Source organism: Paralichthys olivaceus, chromosome 15 (assembly GCF_024713975.1).
Source record: "Paralichthys olivaceus isolate ysfri-2021 chromosome 15, ASM2471397v2, whole genome shotgun sequence".
In the NCBI taxonomy this organism is placed as follows: Eukaryota; Metazoa; Chordata; class Actinopteri; order Pleuronectiformes; family Paralichthyidae; genus Paralichthys; species Paralichthys olivaceus.
This window is the reverse complement of record NC_091107.1, coordinates 4,806,702-4,830,025: the sequence shown is the minus strand read 5'-3', so window position 1 is coordinate 4,830,025 and position 23,324 is coordinate 4,806,702. Positions and strand designations below refer to the sequence as shown.

The following is a 23,324-nucleotide window of genomic DNA, read 5'->3' as shown; positions in this document are numbered from 1 at the left end:
CCACCGTTGACTCTATATAAAAATGGACGACGCATCTCCACTTCCTCCAGTTGTGCAGGAGTAAAGATCAAATATTCCATTCATATGTCACTATCTTGAGTTGTTCTCTTTTATGCTGCTTTTACATATGAAAATGTATAAAGCTGTTTCAGAAGGAAGTGAAAGCTGCTGTTTGTCCCAGTGCCCAAGTGAAGTAACACCGCAAAGTCCCTCACAGAGTCTCGCCTCTGTCCTGTCCGGTCGTTGGCTGCACCGCCTCTGCTCGATTTCTGGTGGCACTACTCCACTTGATCTCTTTCATCCGTATCTGCAAGCTTTTAGAAGACGTGCATGAATACTGATGAAATAAAGAGTGCGGACTGAAGGTCTTGTCCATTTCTATAAACACATCTTAAGTTGAGCAAATTTAAGCTGAAACATGCAGGATGTGTTATGATCTCCCAGCCACCAGGGGGTGATCAAGATAATTTGGCTTCACTTTTGGAGAGCCGTCCCGTCGTCCATCTTTATCTACAGTCCACATGAAGACACGCACGTCGTGGGATGGATGCTCATATTTTCTCCTCCCTGCAGATCGGTTACTGGAACGATGCGGACAAGCTGGTGCTGATCCAGGACTCTCCGCTGCTTCCAAATGACACGTCTGGCATCGAGAACCGCACTGTCGTGGTTACCACCATTATGGTAAGAGACTGGCAAGCTCTCACCAAAACACACACACACACGTATTCTATTTGTAATGCCTGGAGACTTTATTATCTAGTGCTGCTGCAGAACACACTGGACAGTTGAGGGATATGCAGGGTCAGGAGTCTGAGGGTTAGTGGCGACACATCTTACCTCCAACATCAAATCCTGACATGAAAAGAACGGTGGTCGCCTGCACTGTTCTGCATCGCCACCTTCTTGTTTAGTGCTTTCATTTTGTTCTGAGGTTCTTTACAAGTATTCAAACACTTGTCTCTGTATTTCCAGCCCAACATTATGAGCAGCTGTTTCTCCTGAACCTTGGTTTCTTTGTTTGATGCTTTAACATTGAAATAAAGGCTTACTCTACATTTTACGATGTACATTTCAAATGTTTTCCACCTTGAAAAACATCTTTAGTGAGTGAATATCTCTGTTCAATACCCAGAATTCAGCAGTTTTACTACCTTGCAGTGTTATGACTTACCAAAGCTGAGGAATCGCACCTTTATCACAGTAGAGTACATTTTCAGAGGAGAGAAGTGGAATTTATTTTCATTACTCCAATAGAAACATCAATAAAACCTCATACAACTCCAGGACTATTTACCATCACTTACATTTTCTTTTATTGTGCCAATAAACATCTAACAGCTCCACAACCAGCTGCTGTTTCTAAAGGCTTTTGAAACAATTCCAGTTCCATACAGCTGCAGAACCAATCAAATCATTTTACACATGATAGAAGTGAATGGCCTCCTGCATTGCATGTGCATCTCTGGCTGTAGCAGCGACTCTGACATGGCCGACTTGAGTAAATCAGATGTTGAGCGTACATGTGGCAGCTGAGTGGAGGAGGGAAGGAGGAGGTGGGAATGGAAAGTCTCAGCTCAGCACAATCCCTCCCTCTTTTCAGCCCCTGATGAGGAACCCCATTTTAAGAAACTGAGCCCCAGTTGGACGCTAGCAGGATATGAAAGCCCTTAAAGGCAGAGTGACGGACACCGAGCCAAAATGAGGCGCTAAAGACACTGGGCGAGAGGAGACACACACGGCGGCTATGTTAATGGACGCCCTTGTTCAGAAATCCGAGCAAGAAACGGAGCCACTCGAGAGGAAAATGAAATGCAAATTGAGGTCTTTTTTTAAGGATGGACGCCCACTGAGGCTCAAATGGTTTCCCAGCTCCTACAACAGCAGAGTGTCAGGAACAAGCTCCCACTGCACCTGTGTGTCTGCTGGATTCATACATCGTCATGCCCCCGTGTGTTTGTGTGGCCACTCACAGCTCCACCCTGGTTTGGAATTTTTAACTTGTGCAAAGATTTGTGCACTCTGAGATTAAAAGAAGAGGCATTACAGGAATGTGAATCTACATTGTGTCTAACTGAATTACTCTTTGTGCTCTAAATCTGTCACTTTCTCCGACTACCTGCTCCAGCGTACAGAACACCACACACTCAGAGGGCTTCCTGTAAGCCTTAAAACAGCTTAGACAGACTAATGCTCCCATTATCACGCCAGTTCATATCCATCACGCTTTTATGTAGCATGATATTATACTTACATTGTGACGGCTGCCTTTCACGCCCGCTTTTTAAAAGTGTTCCATTGTTTGCATTTGATCTGGTTAGTTTTGGTTCCATATTTTAATTTGGCGAGCGTGCTAAATTATTATATATGACAAATATACGTCCTGTTGTCATCAGCTCGCTGGGCTGCGTCGACCTATGGATTGGTTTGTAGACGGGCGCTCGTCTGACGTTGCCGTGTTGTCATCTCGGCTGTTGTGTTCACTAACTCTTTTGAATAAAGTGTGTAGAAAACAATTAGTCCTTCCATTTGAATGGAGAATGAATGTTAATGATTGAATGAACGGCTCCTTAATATCATGGTGTTACCACCAGCAAAATATATATAGATATAACTCCAGCAATCCTGCAAGGCGCTTCTACTTCTTCTTCTATTGTTTAGTTCCGTCTCAACTTCCTGGAATTAGTCTGTATGTCTGAAGCAGTGGCAGTTTTATAGACTGCTGACAGGACCAAAGTACTTCATGGACTAATCAGAATGTAGCTGCTGAATCCACCCCTGGTCTGATCTATCTAAAAAAAGTAAACTAACCGAACCAGGGTTCAGTTTGATCTGGAATTTGGTCGGTTTGTTTCACACCTGATGTTTTGTTTTGGACTAAAGTGAAGAATCAGTAGTAGTTGTAAAAGCTTCCTTAGAAGTAAAGGAGCAGTTTAACATATAGACTACTTGTCCCTTGTTCTCCAGGTGAATCATATTCCAGACCTGCACAACAGAGGAACCTGCATCAGTTTCGCCATCTGACTGTATTTAAAAGCAGATCGTTGTTCGGTTCCTCTGCAGAAATTTTCCAGCCTCAGTACCACGGGGGGGGCTTCTCCGTGCCTGCACTTTAAAGAGGCTTGTGCGGATTTCTCACCAGAACAACGGCAACAAAAGAAAACGTGGTGATAACACTGTTATCGATTTCCTTTTATGTTTAAGTGAGCAAGAGATTTAACAACAGGAGATAAAATGAACAAGAGAAGTTTTAGGCACAGACAGAAAATCCAGGCCACAGCTGGGACCAGGACAATGAGTGGGTTTGGCCAAAACAGCCTCAAAAAACCTCTTTTGTGTTATGGTTTTATTTTTGCGCTGCACGGTTCAGTGTTGATTGATGCCAGACTTTGGGTTTGTTGTAAATATTCTGGAGTAAAAGACCCAAACCTGAACTTTCAGGCTGGACCTGACAGTTGAATTTGAAACTACATTTTTGTTATTTCTTCTCCAAAGTGCTTAGGAAAGACTTTCACACAAATAAAAAGAAACTAATCTGACAACAGCATGAGAGCGTGGACGTGCGGTCCACCAGCACAAAAACCTCCACTATCCCATAAGCCACAGCCACTGGGTAACACTATTGCCTCTCAATATAATAAATAATCTGCTTTACTCGTTAGTAGATCAGCTTCGCTTTTTCCCAAAATGGGCCAGATGATAAAAATAAAACTTCTCTCCCATCTCAACTTGGCAACAAAACCAAACAAACACTTTCTAATGCAGAACAGAAGTTTGCACAGGAACCCTCCGGATGCTCTTTAAAAGTAGGAACTTGTGATGGACGGCAGTAGGAATGTATCTGTTGTCACAACGTGGTCGTAAAAGTTTCCACAAAGCAGTTCCCTTCTGCAAATCACTAAGGATTTTACAAGTTTATGCAGAATTTAATTTATTACTGTATTTCACCCTAGCTCTTTCTTATAATCTGTTTCTGGTACAAATTCGCCGAATGCATCTGGACACTTCTCAGGAGTGTGTGTGGTCAGATGAGTTCACAACAGCAGGAAAATATCCGGAACATTCAGGTGAAGGGTGGTGTCGAGCGGCAGGAGGCAGGACATGAGGTTTTCTCTGCAGCAAAGCTCAGAGTTTGTGTCTACAGCACATCAACATCGGCCGTTATCAGCAACAGCTCCTGAATCTCCTCCTCTTTCCAAGTTGACGTCTGCATCCTCTGTCTGTATGGCTCCTCTTGTTCTTCCTGAGATATTTGTTTTCCAGTAACGTTACGCAGCCATCGCGTGTTAGAAACGTCATCAACACCACCACTCGCTCGCTGTGAATTATCTTGATATTTTCCTGCTGTATTTTCACATGGGCTCATTCAGACTTTGGCCATGGCAGGAACATTTACAGAGAAGGTCGGGAGCAACCGACCCGATTGCATTCTTAGGGTTCTTACGTACAACCCATCCGGAAAGTTTCGTGCACATCTGAAACACACAATTTGAATTTTTAAGATATATTTTGTAAAAGAAAACGCTGTCATGACCTGTGTCGTCACAAAACACCAATCTGTGACATATCTGCTTCATCACTGACAGCAGCAGTCATTCCTGGAACCTGATAACTGAGGTTTACCTCCAGGAACTCATCCCATAAGTTGGCAGATTAAAGTGAAAACAAAATCGCAACTTAAAACATAACTTTGCCTTTAAATGTAATAAATAAAGTGTTTTCTCTGCTTTGCAAAGTTGAACTGAGCTGAACATCCCTCCTCCTGTGGCCATTTGAGTGAGTGGACTTCTGCTGCTGGTTGTCACGGCTAAAGATAACTGAACCCTGCATGGGTTAGAAAATCTCTTTCACTGGGCCGTTCACATTCGCATTATTCAGGTTCTTGTCAATGAAAAGATCTGCTGTTGGGTTTCATTTTGTTTGCATCTGTCTCTGTGAGCAGATAACACATCTCTAGGATGTCTCTGGCTCTTGCTGGAAGTTGATGCATCAACAGAAACGCTCTCAAAGACAAAGTCTGACTGTCATTGTGGTGTCAGGACGAGGCTGAAAGCTGTGATGAAGTGTGTCTCTGCTTTAAACTCCTTCCATTGCACTTTAAACCTGGGACACCATCAATCTGCCGCAAGGAAAGGAGCACAATGCAAGGTCCTGCTGTGGTTGTGTCTTTGTTCAACCTTTGTCCAAGGAAATCTGTCTGAGGCTTTTATGGACAGGGACAACTTGAATATCCTAAATTCCTCCTGATGATGTCACTGCGACACTGAGAACACACGCAGGGTCATGCTCGGAGCTCTTTTATGGACGGATTCATTCATGTGAGATTCATGCAAGTATTTTAAAATAATTATTTCTCATTCAACATTTACAGTTTAGTCCGTGTCTAGGACATATTTAACTCACAAGAGAAAGAATGGCTGCGTCACCTCATCCGTTCATCTCTATTGTGACAGAACTTCTCAAGGTTGAGTCTCTCAGAGGGTGAATTTAACACCCGACTGGGTAATTTCACCTTTATTGGAGTTTTTATCATCTTGTTCCTCTCAATGAAGTGAAACACTAGGTTCTTCTCTTTTACCTTTGAGTGACATTTTTGTGAAGGAAAACTGAATCAATAAATGATGAAATGAACGATTTATAAAACCCGTTTGCAGTTTGGAATCATTGTTTGAATGAGCCTGACGAAATTAAGCGAGCGAGAAGTTTAGGGTAAGATTCTAAAATGTTCTTGCAAGAATCCAAATGAATGTTTGAGGGAATGTGATTTTTTAAAAAGATAAACGGTACGAATTGCAATAAAACTGAAGAAACAAAACGCAGCCTTTCTTCTTTGTCGAGAAAAAGGTTTTGTGTGATTCTCGCAGCAGTAAATTAGTTTTTCTTTTACTTCTAAAAGTTGTATTTTAAATCCTACATTTGTTTTACCTCATGTTTCTCGCTGCACACCACTGTAATCTAAAGCCCTTGACAAGGCCGTGATGTTTTCCTGCAGTGGCCAGTCGAATGCGCTTCATATGAAAAGGAAAGAAAAGTGGACATTTGCAAATCTCTCTCTTTGAGCTTTGAATGTTTTCCCCTTTTTCAACGGCGCACAACCACATTAAATCAAAGTCAAATAAAAATGTGTTTAGTGCCTCAAGTGGCTGCTGATGAATGAGAGCCGCAGATGAGCGATGAACTGAGAAGCACTAATGTGTGTTTGCTTCATAAAAGGTTTTGTGCTCAAGTAATCGTACGATGTGGGCCGTCGCTTTGCTGCTTGGTACCGCTCATATTCCAACAGAAGGTGCGACAGATTGTTTATCTTACATAATGCACAAAAGGCTTTGCACAGGCAGCCAGATGTGTGTGTGTCTGTGTGTGTCTGTGTGTGTCTGTGTGTGTCTGTGTGTGCACACCCATACGTATAGATCTGTGACATCAAGTGGGCCCTGCAGTGTGTGTGTGTGTGTGTGTGTGTATGTTAATGGCATGTTTAATTAGTCTCATTAGGTCGTGAGTGAAGCTGCGTGCTCGTGATTATTGACCAGCCTGTCAGTCTTTGCTGTGAAGATCTCTGAAGTGCCGCTCTCTTCTCGTGCCAGAAACACTGACTGAGTCCTTTATCTCTGCCACTTCTCCTGCTCCTCTGGTTGCCAGCGCCGTCACACACCCCGCCGTCGTAAATCATATGGATTAAGTCTGATTTCTGTTTGATATACATCCAAAGCAAACTTGGGAAAGTTTAAAATCTTACACACAGTGAAAAACAAATTAAGTAATGCAATATTTAGCAGGTACGTCATCTCAGATTTCGCACACTCACTGATTAGTTTTCCTTAATATGCCTGGTTTCATTTCATACAGATCCATGAATTCATCTCTGGAAAATCTTTCAATACAGAAAATAAAGTGAAAATAAATTCCTGCCGGAGCCACAACTAGGTGAACACATTATATTAAATTAATACTTTGCTTTATTTCAGACTCACACGTCCATGTCATTATACAGAAACAATATACTATCATATTTATTTTGTCATTTCTGAAGAACTTCCTTGGATGTTTCCTGGAAAGCCTCTCGTTTGTTTTCATGTTCAGATGACCTACTTTTCACTACCTAAAAAAAAAAAAGCACAGTAAATGAGTCAAGAACTTAGTTGGTATAAATGAATTGGACGCTGATCAACTCTGTCTGCATTTATCGTACCAAATTACAATACATTGTTATTCCCAGGGAACCGTATCTCATTTAATTTTATTATTAATTCAGCTGTTGTGTATATTCTGTTAGAATTCTAACGGCAGCAGTGAAATATAAAACTTCCAGGTAACAGATGTCTTATTTTGATATGAAACTGCTAAACTGTGCCATCATTTTGTTGTACACCAACATTTTGTTGTGCCGCAGGCTCAGCCGAGCATTTGCATTCTCTCCCTGCCGCAGAGTCTTTGGTTTACCTTGCTTTGGCCCGGGGCAATGTCAAGCAAACACATCTCCAGAATAAATTGCTCCTGTTCTCAATATGCAATCGGCTGCGTTCCATGACAAAAGTCATTTGTTTGGAAATGTGAGCGGGGAAACAACACGAGGTTTACATTTGGATCACTCTCTGACGCTCACAGATGTAATGATGTATAACGCAGCGCTGGTTACGGTGCGGAGTGATGCGGCCGTCCCCGGTGACTGTTGGAGTTGAGTCAGCCTCGTTTTTAGGTTTTTAAGTCATTCACTCTGACTGGAGCTCATTTCTCACTTCCCTCTGGCTTCATGTCTGCCTCCACCTCTGCTTCGTCATGCATTCCCTGCTCCTCTCTCTGCGTCTCTGTTTGTATCATTCATCCACAATAACACTCGGATGGTTTCTTTCTGTCTAAGGTTCAGCCCCACATTCAATCCTTTGTACATAGAAAAAAAAAAAGTTGCAAAATTCACTGCGACTCCCAAGATACATCTCTGCAAGAAAAGTATAACTATGTACGCTGCTAATGATTTTTCTCCTTTGTAAAGTGACAACAGTTTGAAGCTGAAATCAATAAACTTTGAATTTGAAACACAGTACTTCGATTTGTATTGGCTTTGCCTCCAATTCAAGCCTCTGACTGACTTCTCCATTGTAGCCGAGGTATCGTAGCACTGTAACTTAGAGCCATTGACCGAAAAATATGAATCCTGTACTTTGTAACCTGTTGAAACTTCTGTTGTTCAGTGTTGAGGATTATTTATAAAACATCCTGAATTTAAGGTATGATGTTGGGCAATGATACTTCAGGAACCATCATGAAACTCTGTAAATGACCTGACATCACAGTTTCACAGCAAAATGATCATGTGGACCAGTTTAGAAAATGTTTTTATATGTTTCTGTGGAGTATTTTGTGCAGCTTTTAATGATCATTTTATATTTTTCTGTACCATTCCCAAATGCTTCATGTGTACCTCGAACAATTACCCCCATGTTTGCTCGTTTTTTATCTTCTTTTCTCAGATTTCTATGTATCTGGAAACATTACTCCTGCTGAATGTTGAATAAATAAATATCATGAAATTATGTATTCATGTACATTACATCACTCGCTCGCATGCAGATTAAATACAAGCATTGCTCCACAGCGCTCCTGGTGGTCATACACTTCACAGACTACCTTTAATGTCTACCCTGATTAATAATGTTGAGCTACAGTTCCTGTTTGGCATTCTGTTGTGTGTTGCTGAGTCATTGTGCGAGGCCTCGTGTCCGTCTGTCTCTCCGTCCATCCGTCCATCTGTCTGTCTGATGGTCTGGTTCACTGCTTTTGATCCCTTGTGTAGGAGGGTCCCTATGTGATGCTCAAGAAGAACTGGGAGATGTACGAGGGCAACGACCAGTACGAGGGATACTGCGTGGACCTGGCCTCGGAGATCGCCAAGCACATCGGCATCAAGTACAAGATCTCCATCGTACCCGACGGGAAGTACGGCGCCAGGGACCCAGAGACGAAGATCTGGAACGGCATGGTCGGGGAGCTGGTGTACGGGGTAAGAACTTTTATTCACTCAACACATTCAGACTTTAGTTTTGATTTGTGACGGTATATAAAGAAAATACTACGATACTGTCTTTAAAGAAATGCATATAAAGCTTGACCTATGAGGGCACTACACTACTAGTACATTTAAATTATGGTTATGTCTCAAATAGTGGCCAGCACAACATTCTAATAATAATAATAATCATAATAATAATAATAACTTTATTTGTATGGCACTTATCTAAATGAGGTTACAAAGTGCTTTACATTATCCGTCCAATTGAAGAGACAGATCATAACATAATAAGGTCGAGACCTTAAGTCTATAAAGAAACCCAACACTTCCCATTATAAAGGCCGGGTACAAAAATATTGATAGAGGAAAACTTTCATGTATTTTTTAGCTCCCATTGAAGAATAATGATCCTCGCTACAGCATTAATTCCAATACAACAACAACACAGACATTTTTATTAGCCGCGCTAGCAGCACGGCTCTACAGGGAAAACTGGCTGAAAAATCCCTGCAACTATTGAATTGTTTGTCTTGAAACTTCTGCTTTATACATTGATGATTCTGAGTCTGTGCAGCTCAGCGGGTGGAGCCGAGCTGCAGCACCAGGTCCCGTTTTACAATCACCAGCAACCTGTGGCGCTCGCAGCTCTCAGGTCTGCAGGTTTTAACAGCTGCTTACCACTGTGTGAAGAAACTCAACTTCCTGCAGACGTTTCAGATTAAAAGCCAGGTTGGAACAGAACGAAAGGAAATTGAAATTATAATATTGGTGTACTGCCGTACACGTTATTATGTGCATGAATCAGAAATTTTCTAGACAAAAGATAAAAACGGATGAAATGCTGAGTTTTCGCATCAATCGAAACAGATCTGAAAATGTGACTTCTTATTAAATCAGGATCATATGTAAATCCTGGTTCTCTTCCAGTTATAATAAATACATTGTCTCTCCTCTACCACTATTCAGTAGTACTGAATATAAATATGTTCCATGTGATGTAATATGCAGAATATTGCTTTTACAGCAGGTCTTTGTTGTGTCTGCACAAACACTATTTCTCGATCTGCAGGGTTTGAATTAATCTTCAGTTTGAACACCGCTGTGTTGTTTGTTGTTTGTTGTGTAGATAATTAAACCCATCGGAAATGAAATTGTAAACGGGCTAACCGTCTCTGGTGGTATCAATACTAGCAGGAAGAAGGGAATTAGTGCAGCATTAGAGCAAAGCTTCTTTGTGGGGTTAAAGAGGAGAAGCAGAGGCGTGGAGCTTGTTAAAGAATCTCCGAGGTGAAGGTTTGTTTGAGGTGAGACGTCTTTCTCCTGCTGACTTTGCTGTGGAATCAAACTGGATTCAAGAATGTGGTTTGGATTGATTTTGGGATTTCAGGGTCGAAACGGCAGCAGAGTGAAGAAAGGAGCATATTTGTGAAGTCAAACATAGAAAACATAGAAAATCATGAAAAGTGAAAGTTTTGGTCAAATAAAATTGGATTTAGGTTCAGTAAAGGTTTAATTAATAATCCCAGAATGGTCTCAGTCAATAAATGGCTCACCATAGTACAATATGTGTAGTTCTAGTAGACAAACTAAAGTTCTTATTTTGTGATCAGTGACATTTCATCTCAGCTGAGCTTCATTGGTAGCGTCTGTGAAGTGGACTGCAGCGAAGAGGCTCAGTCGAGGGACGTGTCAAGACTGATCAAATGGTACAGTGCACCTTTGGTGTACAGACGGACCAGGCTGGTCAAACACACATGAACAAAAAATGTGTTCTCCGCTATTTTTACCTATTTAACAAGCAGTGAGAGCAGAAACACCTTCTGTTCACGAAGAGACCGACCTGTCAAAATGTGTCTTGCAGAAATCCCTTCACTTGAAAACGTGGATGTATTGAATACAGCCTGTGTTCCAGTTCAGGAGCAACAACCTTCAGAGAACCTCCCTCGACCACAAAGGTTGAACTGAAATGACACTTAATGGTCAACAGAGGAGTTTACTATTTGAATCACCACTGGATCTTTTGTTGCTCGACAATGGAAGGACACATTTGTTGGCAGGATCTGAAGAAGCCTTTGAAATGAGGCAGCCTGGTCGCACCATTGTGATGCCACTGGTCCTCAAATGCAGCCTCCGAAGGATGTGGCCCCTGAATTGGGACGCAGCTGTTATACTTCGTCCAAATACAGCAGTCAACACAACTGATTTAAACCCTGTCAGGCCAGAAATCTTCCAAATAGATCAGCATGGCTAAACCAAATTGAGACAGTCCAGTGTACAGAAGGTCTGAACTCAAGAACACGCTGTTGTTCGTACGACGTCAGTTGCTTTAATGAGTCTCAGCCACAGCTGCTACAAAGCAATGGTCACCAGTTTTTTTAATAATGAACGTATCTCATGTCCAAGTCGCGCTAAGTTCTGACACTGCTCTTCCTTTGGGCCCTCAACCATACAAAGTGTGACGGCGGTAAGATGAAGGTTTTTCAAGAGATGAAAGCCACAGAAAGTAAAAATATAAAGGATGAATCATCAAAACTTGTGAAAAAGCTCCCTCACTCTGTCTAAGTTGCAAACACAGATTTATTATGCAAAGCTTTGGGTCTAGACCCTCAACAGGCAAACATTTGTGTCATTGAGGAGCCATCTTAAAGAGGGTGTGGCCACAGGAAAAAAACAATATATCATAGGAAAAATATAAAAGTAATAAAAGATAAATAAAAACAAGAATGAGATTTAGGGTAAACATTCGAGTTAGGACAAGAAGAGAGGGAATGAAAGATGTTAGATTCCGTGTAAGGTCCTCACAGCGATGGATGTGTGTGGGCTGTGTTTGAAAATGTATGCCGTGCATGAATGTGTCCAGTCGTGCAGGATAGAGTTTGTGTTCGGGGACAGTGTGGAAGCTTTTTCTACAGCGTGCACAGGAACGTCTGAGGACATGGGAGCTGTCAGCACTTTCCCGTCCGCGGCTTCGCTCAGAGACCATTCACGTCTTCCTGGCTCTCCCTGAAAAGCCCTGCGCCACCACAAAAGCCCTGCCTCCCTTTAACCTGCCATGTATTTCAGTGCACACTAAATGCCCCGAAGCTGTCATCTTAGTGCATTTTGCTGAGGATGAAAGAACTTAAATCTCTTTCATTTTCTTTTCCCTCCTCGTCGCCCATTTTCTCCTTTTCCTGCCTCCTTAAGTGTCAGATGGTCGTAGTGAAACTTTAAATTCTTGCCGTTATTAAGCCCTTTGCTCCCAAACCAGGCGAGCAAGGTCACATAAGTGCTGCTAAGTCACTAATCTGGTTTGTGGATTTCCAAAAAGCCAGTATGCATTTTTTCCCCCCTTCCACAGCTGCAGACCTCAGAGGTAGCTGCATCCCATTTTTCTCTTCCTGTGCTGTAAGCATATTTTTCCGACACATTATTTTATCGTCCCTGCTGATTCCCTCGGAGTTCCAGCTAAGCCTCTCAGCATTAGAGAGGGTCCCAGAATTTTCTTTTTCAATTTCTCTCTCTGTCTGAACTCGATCACTCTGAGGGGAATTCAGCTTCAGAGATTTGTTCAGTCGAGGGAGAAATTCAGATAAAATGACACAAGCTGCAGAACAAGAAACGGGGTAATTGTTGTTGTTGTGTTTTCCGACTGCTGGCGAGCTGCTGGCCTTTGGGATGTCATTTCTGTGACTAAGTGATGTTTGATTGCTGCACAGCTCAGAGAGATGATCCATCATTTGCATTTGTTTATCTGTCATCATTTGGATTTGCTGTAGCTCTCTTCGTGAGTCTCATTCCGACGGCTAATCAAATTCCTCTTCTTCCAAACCCTCATCTGCAGAAAGCGGAAATCGCTGTGGCCCCTTTGACTATTACGTTGGTCCGGGAGGAGGTGATCGATTTCTCCAAGCCCTTCATGTCGCTGGGCATTTCCATCATGATCAAGAAACCCCAGAAATCCAAACCGGGGGTGTTCTCCTTCCTGGACCCGTTGGCCTACGAGATCTGGATGTGCATCGTGTTCGCCTATATCGGCGTGAGCGTGGTGCTCTTCCTGGTCAGCCGCTTCAGCCCGTATGAATGGCACACCGAGGAGCCCGAAGAGGGCACTGACGGTCCGCCAAGCGACCAGCCTCCCAATGAGTTTGGCATCTTCAACTCGCTCTGGTTCTCCCTGGGCGCCTTCATGCAGCAGGGCTGTGACATCTCTCCCAGGTAAGCCACACGTTCCCTCAGCTGTCAGGGACGTTACCCAGTGTTTGCTGCCAAGTCTCACTTCAGTTCCGCCGTCCTCGGGCTGGGGACACGTCACATGACCTCCAGGACAGTTGTAATCACAATGTCACATCACGTCCGATTAGATTGTGGCCGTCTAGACGATGAGTGCAAACTTAAATCCCTCGCCTGCCAGTCCAGTTTAGAGGTCCATCATTGATTTAAGTTTTATTGGCAAAAGAGAAACGGGAGCAGTCTGGGCACCGTCCTGTGACAGTGACGAGAAAAAAAACGAATCATTTTAAAACTTGATTTTGTTAAGTCGTCACTGCAGAACCAGATTCAGATAAATGTAACGTGTGTGTGCATCTATACAATACAAGAAGTCAAGTTATCCTCGGCTTTGAAAACTTGTGTGGTGTGTCCTCAACTTGAGGTTTCATTATAAACTGTGGAGATTCATGAGAAATCCTCGAATTCTTCACCATTGTGACTTTTATTGACAATAATGGAGATTGTATCTCAATGTTACATTATAAGAAACATTTCCACTAGAAATAACTATGACTTCATAAAGTACTTTGTACTTTAATGATGTAAAAACCTTTTTAATAACCTTGTTATGTTAAGTTTGGGCATGACTTAAGATTTTGAATTATATATGGTTCTAAATGACTCTAAATTTTTAAATAAAAATACTTTTCCTTTTGGGAAATATGCTTAAGTGCAATCTTTCTGAGAATGAGATGATAAGTCTGATGTAAATCTTCCAGCGGTCACAAAAAGCACTTTAAACACCTTTATAGCTCATTAATTAACAGAGTGAATCTCATTTATCTTATCTGTACACGGTCAGAAGAAAAAGAAAAAGACAGTTTGTCTTGTTCCCAGATGTGAAACCTCCGAAACAACTGACTGATGTGATTGTGTTTCTTTGCACTTAACTCAAGAACAGCAGAGGCTGAAGTCATTATGATCCTCAGGGATCTGAAATTAATGTCCGAACCAAATCAGATGCCACATTTCACAAAAAACAAACAAGAAAAAACATCAGCGTCATGGTGGCTCCTGAGGAAAAATCAGCACATCACTAAAATCATTTGGATTCACTATTTGGGAATCATGATCGTCGGAATACAATTTCATGACGATCCAACCGATGGTTGACGAGATATTTTAGTTTATGGGCTTCAGATATGTTACGAGGTGTTTTGTTGAATTGGCTGATGTGACTTTCCCTTTGCTTCCAGTCTTAATGCTAAGCTAAGCTAAATGTCAAACAGAACAGAGGTTAGATTGATATCAGTTGTTCCATCTCACAAGAAAGCAAACAAGCATATCTACAAAAAAAAATTCAAACTAGAGCTCGACTGATGAGGATTTCTTTTTTGGGCCAGGTAACGATATCGGAGAGCAAATACTTATATATCTCCAATACATACAAACCTTATGATAAAGAAAGTAATTGTAATTTGATAATTTATACATAAACTTTGCAATGAATAATTATTAAGAAAAAGAAAAACAAATATATGTGACCTGAATACATATTTTCTGCAATGTTTTTTTTTTTTTAGTTTTCATAGCAGCAAACATTAACACAGATAAAAGTCTCATAACTGCCAATTACTGTCGGTCGGGCTCTAAATGAATTCCTGTTTCTCGGATGTTAACAGATAAGTTTTCTTCATGTGTCACTGATGATATAGTGTTTATTTATTTAAGTTATATATATATATATATATATATATAGTAGAAGTATATATATACCATAGTATACTGCACATTCTTCTTTATATCGCTGCATGACGACTTTAATACAAATGCTTTAGTATCAGGAACTGTCTCATGTGTTGCACCACAGTGTCTGCTGCTCGTGCTGTGTGTACATCTTTACCTCACACCTGTTGTGTGTATTCTAGCTGTGTATTTGTGTGCGGTAGAGAGGAAGTGTGCGTTTCTGCTAGTATTGATTTCTTTTGTCTCTCTCCCTGTTCTCCGGCCATATTGTAATTCACAGTCTCACCCTCATTCAGTGTGTTGTCTGCTTGTTAGGGAATTAGCTCGTCTCCGTGTCTGACAGTCGCCGCTTCCCACTCGTACGCCTCACGTCTTGTGCATTTGAGTTCCAGTTACATCAGCGACCTGTGAATGCACCGTCTGCTCCACATTAGAAAAACCTGTGTGATTCATTAAGAATACACTTAAAAAGGTGTCGTCCTGTCACTTCCACATTGTCTGTGACTTCTCTTCCCTTTTGTCCAAATTACAAAACCCAAACCAAGCGTCCCCCGGGGCTTCGGACCAGTGGACTCCAGTAAACGTACTTTGGTGGAAGGGCTGAGAACTGCGGCTTTTACCGTTTTCTGTGTTGCCATGTTTCTCTCCAGCCTCAATGTCCCGGTCATCTTTGTTCCTGCAACCAAAGATCAGGCTTCTTGTCCGTCATCGCTCTGTCAAACCTATAGAGTGTTAAAGCCTGTAATGGCGTCTCCGTGTCTTTAAAGCTGTTCTCAGCTGTTTGAAAGGCTTTGTCAAGCTTAAACTTCCTGCTCATGGATTGTTTGGGTTATTTTAAGCAACTGTTAAAATGCCTCCTATAGCTATTTTAAGTCTTTTATATAACACGTCTTATATCTGCTTGAAGCCCGTATGGCTGTTGTAGTGAAATAGAGTTGGTAAGATTTTAAAGGATGAAAAGCGGACCTGTATCTTTCAGCCTCCCCCACACCGGAGGAGAAACACACAAGATGGAGGATCCCGAGGCACATTAGAGAGCCTTGGAAAATATAGCCCGGCCTCACGTAAGCAACCTATAGAGGAGACTACAGTGGCCCTGTGACTGTGATTAAGCGCACTCATTCAAGGAGTACACTCGCTTTGTTCACATGTGTGCAGACCACCCCGCCCGCCACCATCACCATCTCCACCTGTGTACCGTAGATAAGGACTTTAGAGCCGCACAACAATGTCGGCGTCAGAGTGAAAAGTCTACATTTCAACCATCTCTTTCTCCGCCTGTGGTCCCCGCTGCATCCCACCTGTCACCGCTAATCCCATGGGCCTCTCCCGATCCATCAGCACCGACCCCCGGAGCTCGAGGAGGCGCATCCACTCCAGTTTAGCCTGACAGGGCAACATGCAAATCCCCCGCACACAGGGGGGATTAGATGGTGTGGAGGGAGTGACAAGGGCAGAGGTGAATGGGACAAGTTTGGCGTCGAGAGCCGCTTGTGCTCGCTCATGCGTGGGTTACAGTCGGGAGACATGGCCAGACGCTGAGATGTCAGGCCATGTACAACACGCCTTCTTAAACTTTAGGTCATCCACATGTTCATACACCACAAATCACATGAGCCGGAGTGCTCATGCAGAGATCATTTTATTTTGAACATTTGTATGGATGTTGCCTTAAACTATATTACGCATCCATCCAGTATCCTGATCTCTCTTCTTTTACTTTAAACTGCACTAGATCAATACTTGAAGTTGTGTCCGTCCTCTGAGACGAATGTAATTCTCCCACTTTTCATGTAGACCTCTTGTTTTTTTTACTCATGACACAGCACTGACAAGAATTGAGAATTTGAAATCCCACTGAACGTCTTCCTCTCCTCTCTCTGTTCAATAAGGGTTAATACCTCCCTGTGCTTCCTCGAGGCAGCCCATATTAATTAATTCAGTGATTAATATCCCGGTCTCCCATGGTAATGTCTCCGTGGAAACAGGGGTGCATAAATGAAACGGTGACATGATCGTCTTTTTAATTGACTACAAAACCCAGATGAATGGGGGTGAAGTTTATCTGGCGTTTTCTCCCGAGGCTGCCGGATGTCACATCACATGTCAGAGCATGTCAATACGGATATCTCGCCATGTGTCGTCAGGTGAAATCTGCACCAGGTGTTTCCAGTCGCTTCCGTCCCGTTGCTTCGGATGGATTATCTTCGTCTCTCCGCTGAGTCACAGACGCCACATCTCTGGCGAGCTAATGAGAACGCCGCGATGGGCTTGATTAGTCCTGATTAGCTCGGAGCGCGTGCACACTGGTGGCAAATTTCCTGATGTCTGCAGATGAAGCATAACTTTTAATTTCAGTCTTGAATTTAAGCTGCGTTTGAAAAGGAGAAATGACTTTCAAGTGCTCTATCTGCGAGATCCCCATTATTCTATTAATTCACTGCCAATTAGCTTTGTTATCCAGCTGACACGCTGCTGTTCTGCTGCATCACGCTGATGTCAGCAGCGCTCGTCCTTCCTCGCTCTCGCCGGATTTGGCGCACTTTTCTTGCAAATCCCGAGGCACCGACCGCATCTATGTAGAGGGCAAGAGCCGAGTTTGTGTTTTCTGCTCCGATATCAACGAGTCAATAATGATGAGCTTTCATCAATATCTATAAATTAACTTAATTTTCTGCAGAAGAATTTCATCTTCGGACCCGATAGCCGATAGGGTGCTTATCAAATGGACGCACCAGCCTTGGACTGCAGGTCTCGGGTTTGACTGCGAGCCAGCCGGACCATTTCCTGCCTATCGCTCCTCCACTCTCCTGTCCCAGGTGCAATACGCCTCTCGCCAAATGTCGGCTGGGATTGGCTCCAGCCCTTCCAGGATCGTCAAGGAGAAGATAATGGAATAATAATAGATAATGGCTGGATGGAATTTAATTTTGAAAATGCTCAGATTCATCTGTTCAGTCCCGATGAAGGTCCAGATGGTGAAGCACCATTGTTTGGGTCATTTGGACCTGCAGAGCCTGTAGTTTCCAAAGAATCCCCATTATCTGGTCGGCTTTTAATATGAAAATCCTGCAGGAAAGGTTTCACTCTCAGTTGCTTATGAGCAGAAATAGAATAATACACAATTATTATTCTATATTCTATAATAAGACTCTATAATTAGTGAAAGAAGCATATGACTGAGTATATTAATGGAATAATTCAAAGGACATTACACTGTATTTACCATGTGAGCTGCTCCAGTAACAGTGTTTCCGCCCCAGCCACTGATTTTTACACAACCTTTATAATCGTCCGTGTCTCTTTCTGCTTTATATTTAAAGATATACGTGAATATGCATATTTAGTTAGAGGAGATAGAGGAGCGAGGCTGAGGACGGGACGTGGAGGAAAGGATCTGGAGTGACAGTTTCTCTGCGATGAATTAGTCAGAAAGTGTGGTCGCCCCGGGTATCACCCCGACGAGCTCCTCCTCATTTATTTAAACTCTGCTCAAGGACAGAGCCCCCCTCCCCAACTCCCTCCATCTCCTGATTCACTTCGTCACCTTCTCCACTTTCTTCTCTTTTCTCTCCGTCCCACAAACCTGCAGACACACCAACTCGGCAGCATCATCTCCGACATCAGCGTTTAATTTCTCTTTTTTTCCCACATCAAAAGAAATAAAAGAGCGATTCAGGGACTCTGAGCTTTAAAGTTTGTTTCCTCTCATCACAGTGATGGCAGATGATTCGCTGACTGGTCAGGAACGTGAACCTTATTATCTTTAATCCTGAGATGAGATTTATTTTTGCTTTCATCTTGTTTTTTTGTCCTTGAAATTTCATCTAAGCTCCTGAATCTTATTTTCTCTTTTATTGGCTTCCAATGGAGAACGCAAACATGATTCCACGTTGTGACATGTCACATACATACAGTATTATATATGTACTGTAATACTCCATATGCTGATGCTAACAAATTTGAATATTCTAGATTTGCATTTATAAAAAAGTTTTTTTGTTTAACTGTGCAAAAGCCTGGTAACTGATTAGATTACATTGATAAACTACACATTGTTATTTCAGTTGTGTGAGAGCAACACTGCAGGTCATGTATAATAATGTAAATGAGATTGATTTTATAGGTAACCTTGTTTTTGTGAATTCACATAAGTTAAAGTTATATAGATGAATATTGGTCAGGTGTCTCATTTAAAATTTGTAGAATCCTGCCTCACGATAACTTTACACATCAAGGTTCATTTTCTAAATTGCTGCAGAAGAAATGCCACCTCCCCAACATGCACACCATGCCAGCTACATTACATCTCTCCTGTTCCAATTAATACATACAAATTAGTTTCAATTAGTCAAATTAGCCATTAGGAGGGAAAGTGCTGACTAATTACTGTGTAATTACTAAAATTATTCTTTTTTTTTTAATACATTTAGCATTTTTAAACCCTGAGGTTTGCTGGACTGAAGAATCCCATTCCCCCAAAACACTAGAGACAATTTCTGTTTTGTCTCCATTTTATTTCTTCCAATACTTTTCCATCCTGACTGGTTCTCTTCTCTCCTCTTATGGGAAAACTGAGCTCGTACATCATTATAGTCAAGTTCTCCCCAACGTTTTCACACAACATCTGTAACTGCAGTTGAACATGTTTCGATTTTCCTATTCTGCTTTTTTTTAGCAGAGTTCTATCGTGCATAAAACACTTACCTCACTCGTTAAAGCACATCCAGCTTATTACTCAGAATATAACAGATCATCAACACTTCTCATAACCATCACAGCTGAAAACATCTTCTGGCTTTCACTGCTCCTTCACCCGTCTTTTCTAATATCAATTATTCTTTTTATTTCCTCACTTATTGCCCTGTACTCATAAAGGTTACTGGATATACATGTATCCTGTATACTCTAGCAAATAAAGTCTGAGCATATTACTGCCTAGTACCATCAACTTTTATTCTCTTAGAAATACATTACAAACACATGAAGCTATAGTTTATTTTGATTAAATAACTCTGTCCTGCTGCTGTAAACACTCAAACTGAGTATTAAGTACTGAGCCGAGCCCAAGATCAGGGTAGCTAAAAAAAGATTTAATGAGAGAAAAACTTTCCTTTCAAAAACGCGATGAGTCAAAACAACTTTATGTACCTGAAAGACTTTGTGCAGACGAAGAGCTGATGCCACAAATCTCCTGTTTAAGACCAACAGACACAGTTTAGACCCTGAAATCAATGAAGTAGTCAACAATTAATAATGAAAAATAAATCTTGGATAAATGACATCACACTTCCTCTTAGCGGACGACGGAAACGTTTAACGATCGCTCCAGCTGCGAGTCGACCCTCCATTGTGATAATATATGTTCAGGAGATCCATTAGCATAGTGTATTACCATCATCAATTCAAGGTTAATAGAACACGCTGACGACATTGACGTCACACACACACACACACACACACACACACACACACGCACACACACACACACACGCACACACACACCTCCCCCCACCCTCTCTGTTTACTGCAGGCCCAACAAGACACAGCAGTGTGTCACTGTGGATCAGACTCAGCGGAATCAAGCCAGGAAACACAGTTCAGAGGGTTAGAGGGACTAGAGACACTCCTCCTCTGGTCCCATACACTCCCACAATCCTCTGCTGCTGCTGCGGAGAAAAATAAGAGTGAAAGAGAAAGGATGAAGACGCTCTGATAGAGAGAATGAGGGGATTTGGGCAGGTAGGAAGAGGGAAATAAGCCGCACGAGAGGATAGGACCCATCCCTTTACATCGTCATTATTTTACTGTTAAAGTCTTTGTGCGGAAAAGACGCAGAAACGTTGTCTCAAGGAGAAAAATAGAGTGAGGGGAGAGAAAGAGAGGCAAGTCATTTGTATTCAAATCCTGAGCTAATACGTCAAGAAAGTCTATTTCATGGGCAACGCTTGCTCTCAGTGTGTGTGTGTGTGTGAGAGACATGCACTACTGCAGCTCTTTCTATATAGGAAGTTGCCTCAGCCGCTACAGGCACTTTCATCAGCACCGACCGAGAAAACAAAGGTTTCCTCAGCGATTCTTTGGTTAAAGTGACGATTGTGCGTAAAGAGCAGCGTCGGCAGAACGCTGCCATTTGTTGAAATGTAGAGTAAAGCAGCTCAAATGTTTCTACAACGTGTTCTGCAGAGGAGCAGATGATAAAGGTTCTTTCACGTGTTTGAGCACTGGGCTGCAAAATATAATTTTAAGCGACACAATTCAAGATTCACTCTCATCTACCGGTTAATTCCATGGTGTAAATACAAGCTGAGCCTGAATACTTTGACCCTGAGAACAAATCATATTGAATTATTTGGTTAACTTGGGTTTACCTGGTATCTGATGACAGACTTGCGGGTCTGTCAGCAGCACGACGAGGGAGAAAAGATAACAGCTTCGCCGACTTCTGTGTAAAGTGGTATGCATCTTTAGGAGGCTGCATTTGACCCATGATCCATTGCACTTCAGTGACAAGCTGTTTTTTAGAGGACAGCAATCCAGGGGGGCGTTAAAACCTTCTCGTCGTGACCAACTCTATTGCTCGGCAACAACAATAAATCTGTCAACCAGGCTCAGTCTCATTTTGGTTCGGCCTTTGCAGTCCGTGTCCTCTGAAGGATGCAGCCCCTGAATGCAGGCACAGATATAATGTATGTACAAACCACAACCCAGAGTAGAACAGTAGCATACGAGCCAACAAGCTAGCACAGCAAGCAAGTAGCCGACGCAGTTATCGATGTCTGAGTACGATGTGATAAACTTCACTTACAAGCAAAAGTTTAGACTTAATGTCCATTAACAACAGCTGCAGGTCTGTCCTTAATCCTTTGGCGTATTTTCACGCTTACCAACGAGTGATTCCTCGCACTCTTCTGTTTTCTTCTTTTAAGTTTGGGTATCATCTAAATGATCTTGAAGCCGTTATTCTGAGGTATGAAAAATACCTAGCATTGCTTTAATGGAGAGAAAGGATGTTACCTATGCAAGCCTGCAAACCGTGAACATACATGCACATGACAGGACTCCAAGAACAAAGTCCCGGTGTGTATTGGGAACAATGGGATGTGGCCAGATTGCAATAAGACACAGTTGAAATACCAGCCAGGAAAATACTGACTGTTGGCAGACGCCTCGCTCTCCTCCCCTCCGCACACCCACCATCGCTCTGCCCGTCTCTCTATCTGACAAGGAGGCCTGAGGGTTTTGTATCCTCTGCTGTTTGACTTGCACCGAGGGGAGATCTTGTTTGTTCTCCTCAATGCAGCATTTATGGCTTAAGATTCTCCTCACGACCTTCCGAGCTATCTGTCTCCCCCGAGCGAACAAACAAGAAAAGAACAGTCCCTCGCCACGCTGGCCGGGGCCCTGCAGCTCTGTTACCCCACCAATAAACGGAAAGAGGGGTTTGGGATGGAGGGATGACGGTAGTGTACTTCGTGTTTAGTGTAGGTGGTCAACACGCGTGTGGAGGATTGTGTTTTATGAGGCAATCTGCACTAATGAAGGATAAATACAGCTGTGGGAGGGTTGAGTGTTGTCAGAGCTCCCCCTTGTGGTGGGAGATCTTTATTTCTTCTGGTATCTAGAGCTGGTCTCCTCATGCTTAACTCAATCATTCCCATTCTAATTGTCTGATTTATCACTTTGTTATCCAGCAGTTACTGACTGTTTCTTTCTTTCTTTATCTCACTCTCCTCTCCTATAATTTTACCTTTACTTTCTGGCACTTCCTTCCTTTACTTCCCTCCTTCCTCCACAATATTCCTCCTTTTTCCTCCACCTACCCTTCTCTCTGCAAGATCGTTGTCTGGACGAATCGTAGGTGGAGTGTGGTGGTTCTTCACCCTCATTATCATCTCGTCCTACACGGCTAACCTGGCTGCCTTCCTCACCGTGGAGAGGATGGTGTCCCCCATCGAGAGCGCAGAGGATCTGGCCAAGCAGACCGACATCGCCTACGGGACTTTGGACTCGGGCTCAACCAAAGAGTTCTTCAGGGTGAGTTGGTGTCGCTGGGGTTAATGGTTCACTCTCTTACAGGTAGGGGGCAGCCACGCAGGACTCACATCGTTAACAACCCAGAGGAAATGTCTGAACACACATAAGGAATCTGTTCAGGTCTTTAAGGAAACTCTGTGGCCCAGAAATCATAATCATGCTGTATTTTAGTTAACAGCAATTATTAGTCATGAGGAGTTGTTCCTTACATAAAGGAAACTAAAAATAAAGCAAGATTAAAGAAAGTATAGAGACATAAAACAATTGTGAATAAAATATACTACAATACTTTATGATAAAAGTGATTTATGCAAAAATTCTATGTCAAAATTACAATAACTGT

General features: G+C 42.4%; 1 protein-coding gene across 5 annotated transcripts in view; it reads left to right on the top strand.

Moving 5' to 3' along the window:
• Nucleotides 1-23,324, top strand: part of LOC109635891 (glutamate receptor 4) — a 104,839-nt gene that overhangs the window by 68,134 nt on the left and 13,381 nt on the right. For 4 of the 5 annotated variants that reach the window (XM_020097366.2, XM_020097368.2, XM_020097364.2 and 1 more), the window contains exons 9-12: nucleotides 574-684; nucleotides 8,792-8,998; nucleotides 12,831-13,204; nucleotides 22,783-22,981. In XM_020097366.2, coding sequence (XP_019952925.2) covers nucleotides 574-684; nucleotides 8,792-8,998; nucleotides 12,831-13,204; nucleotides 22,783-22,981 — 891 coding nt within the window. Of the gene's footprint in view, nucleotides 1-573; nucleotides 685-1,603; nucleotides 8,730-8,791; nucleotides 8,999-12,830; nucleotides 13,205-22,782; nucleotides 22,982-23,324 lie in introns of those variants that run through there. The other variant, XM_020097367.2, reaches the window with a different exon arrangement.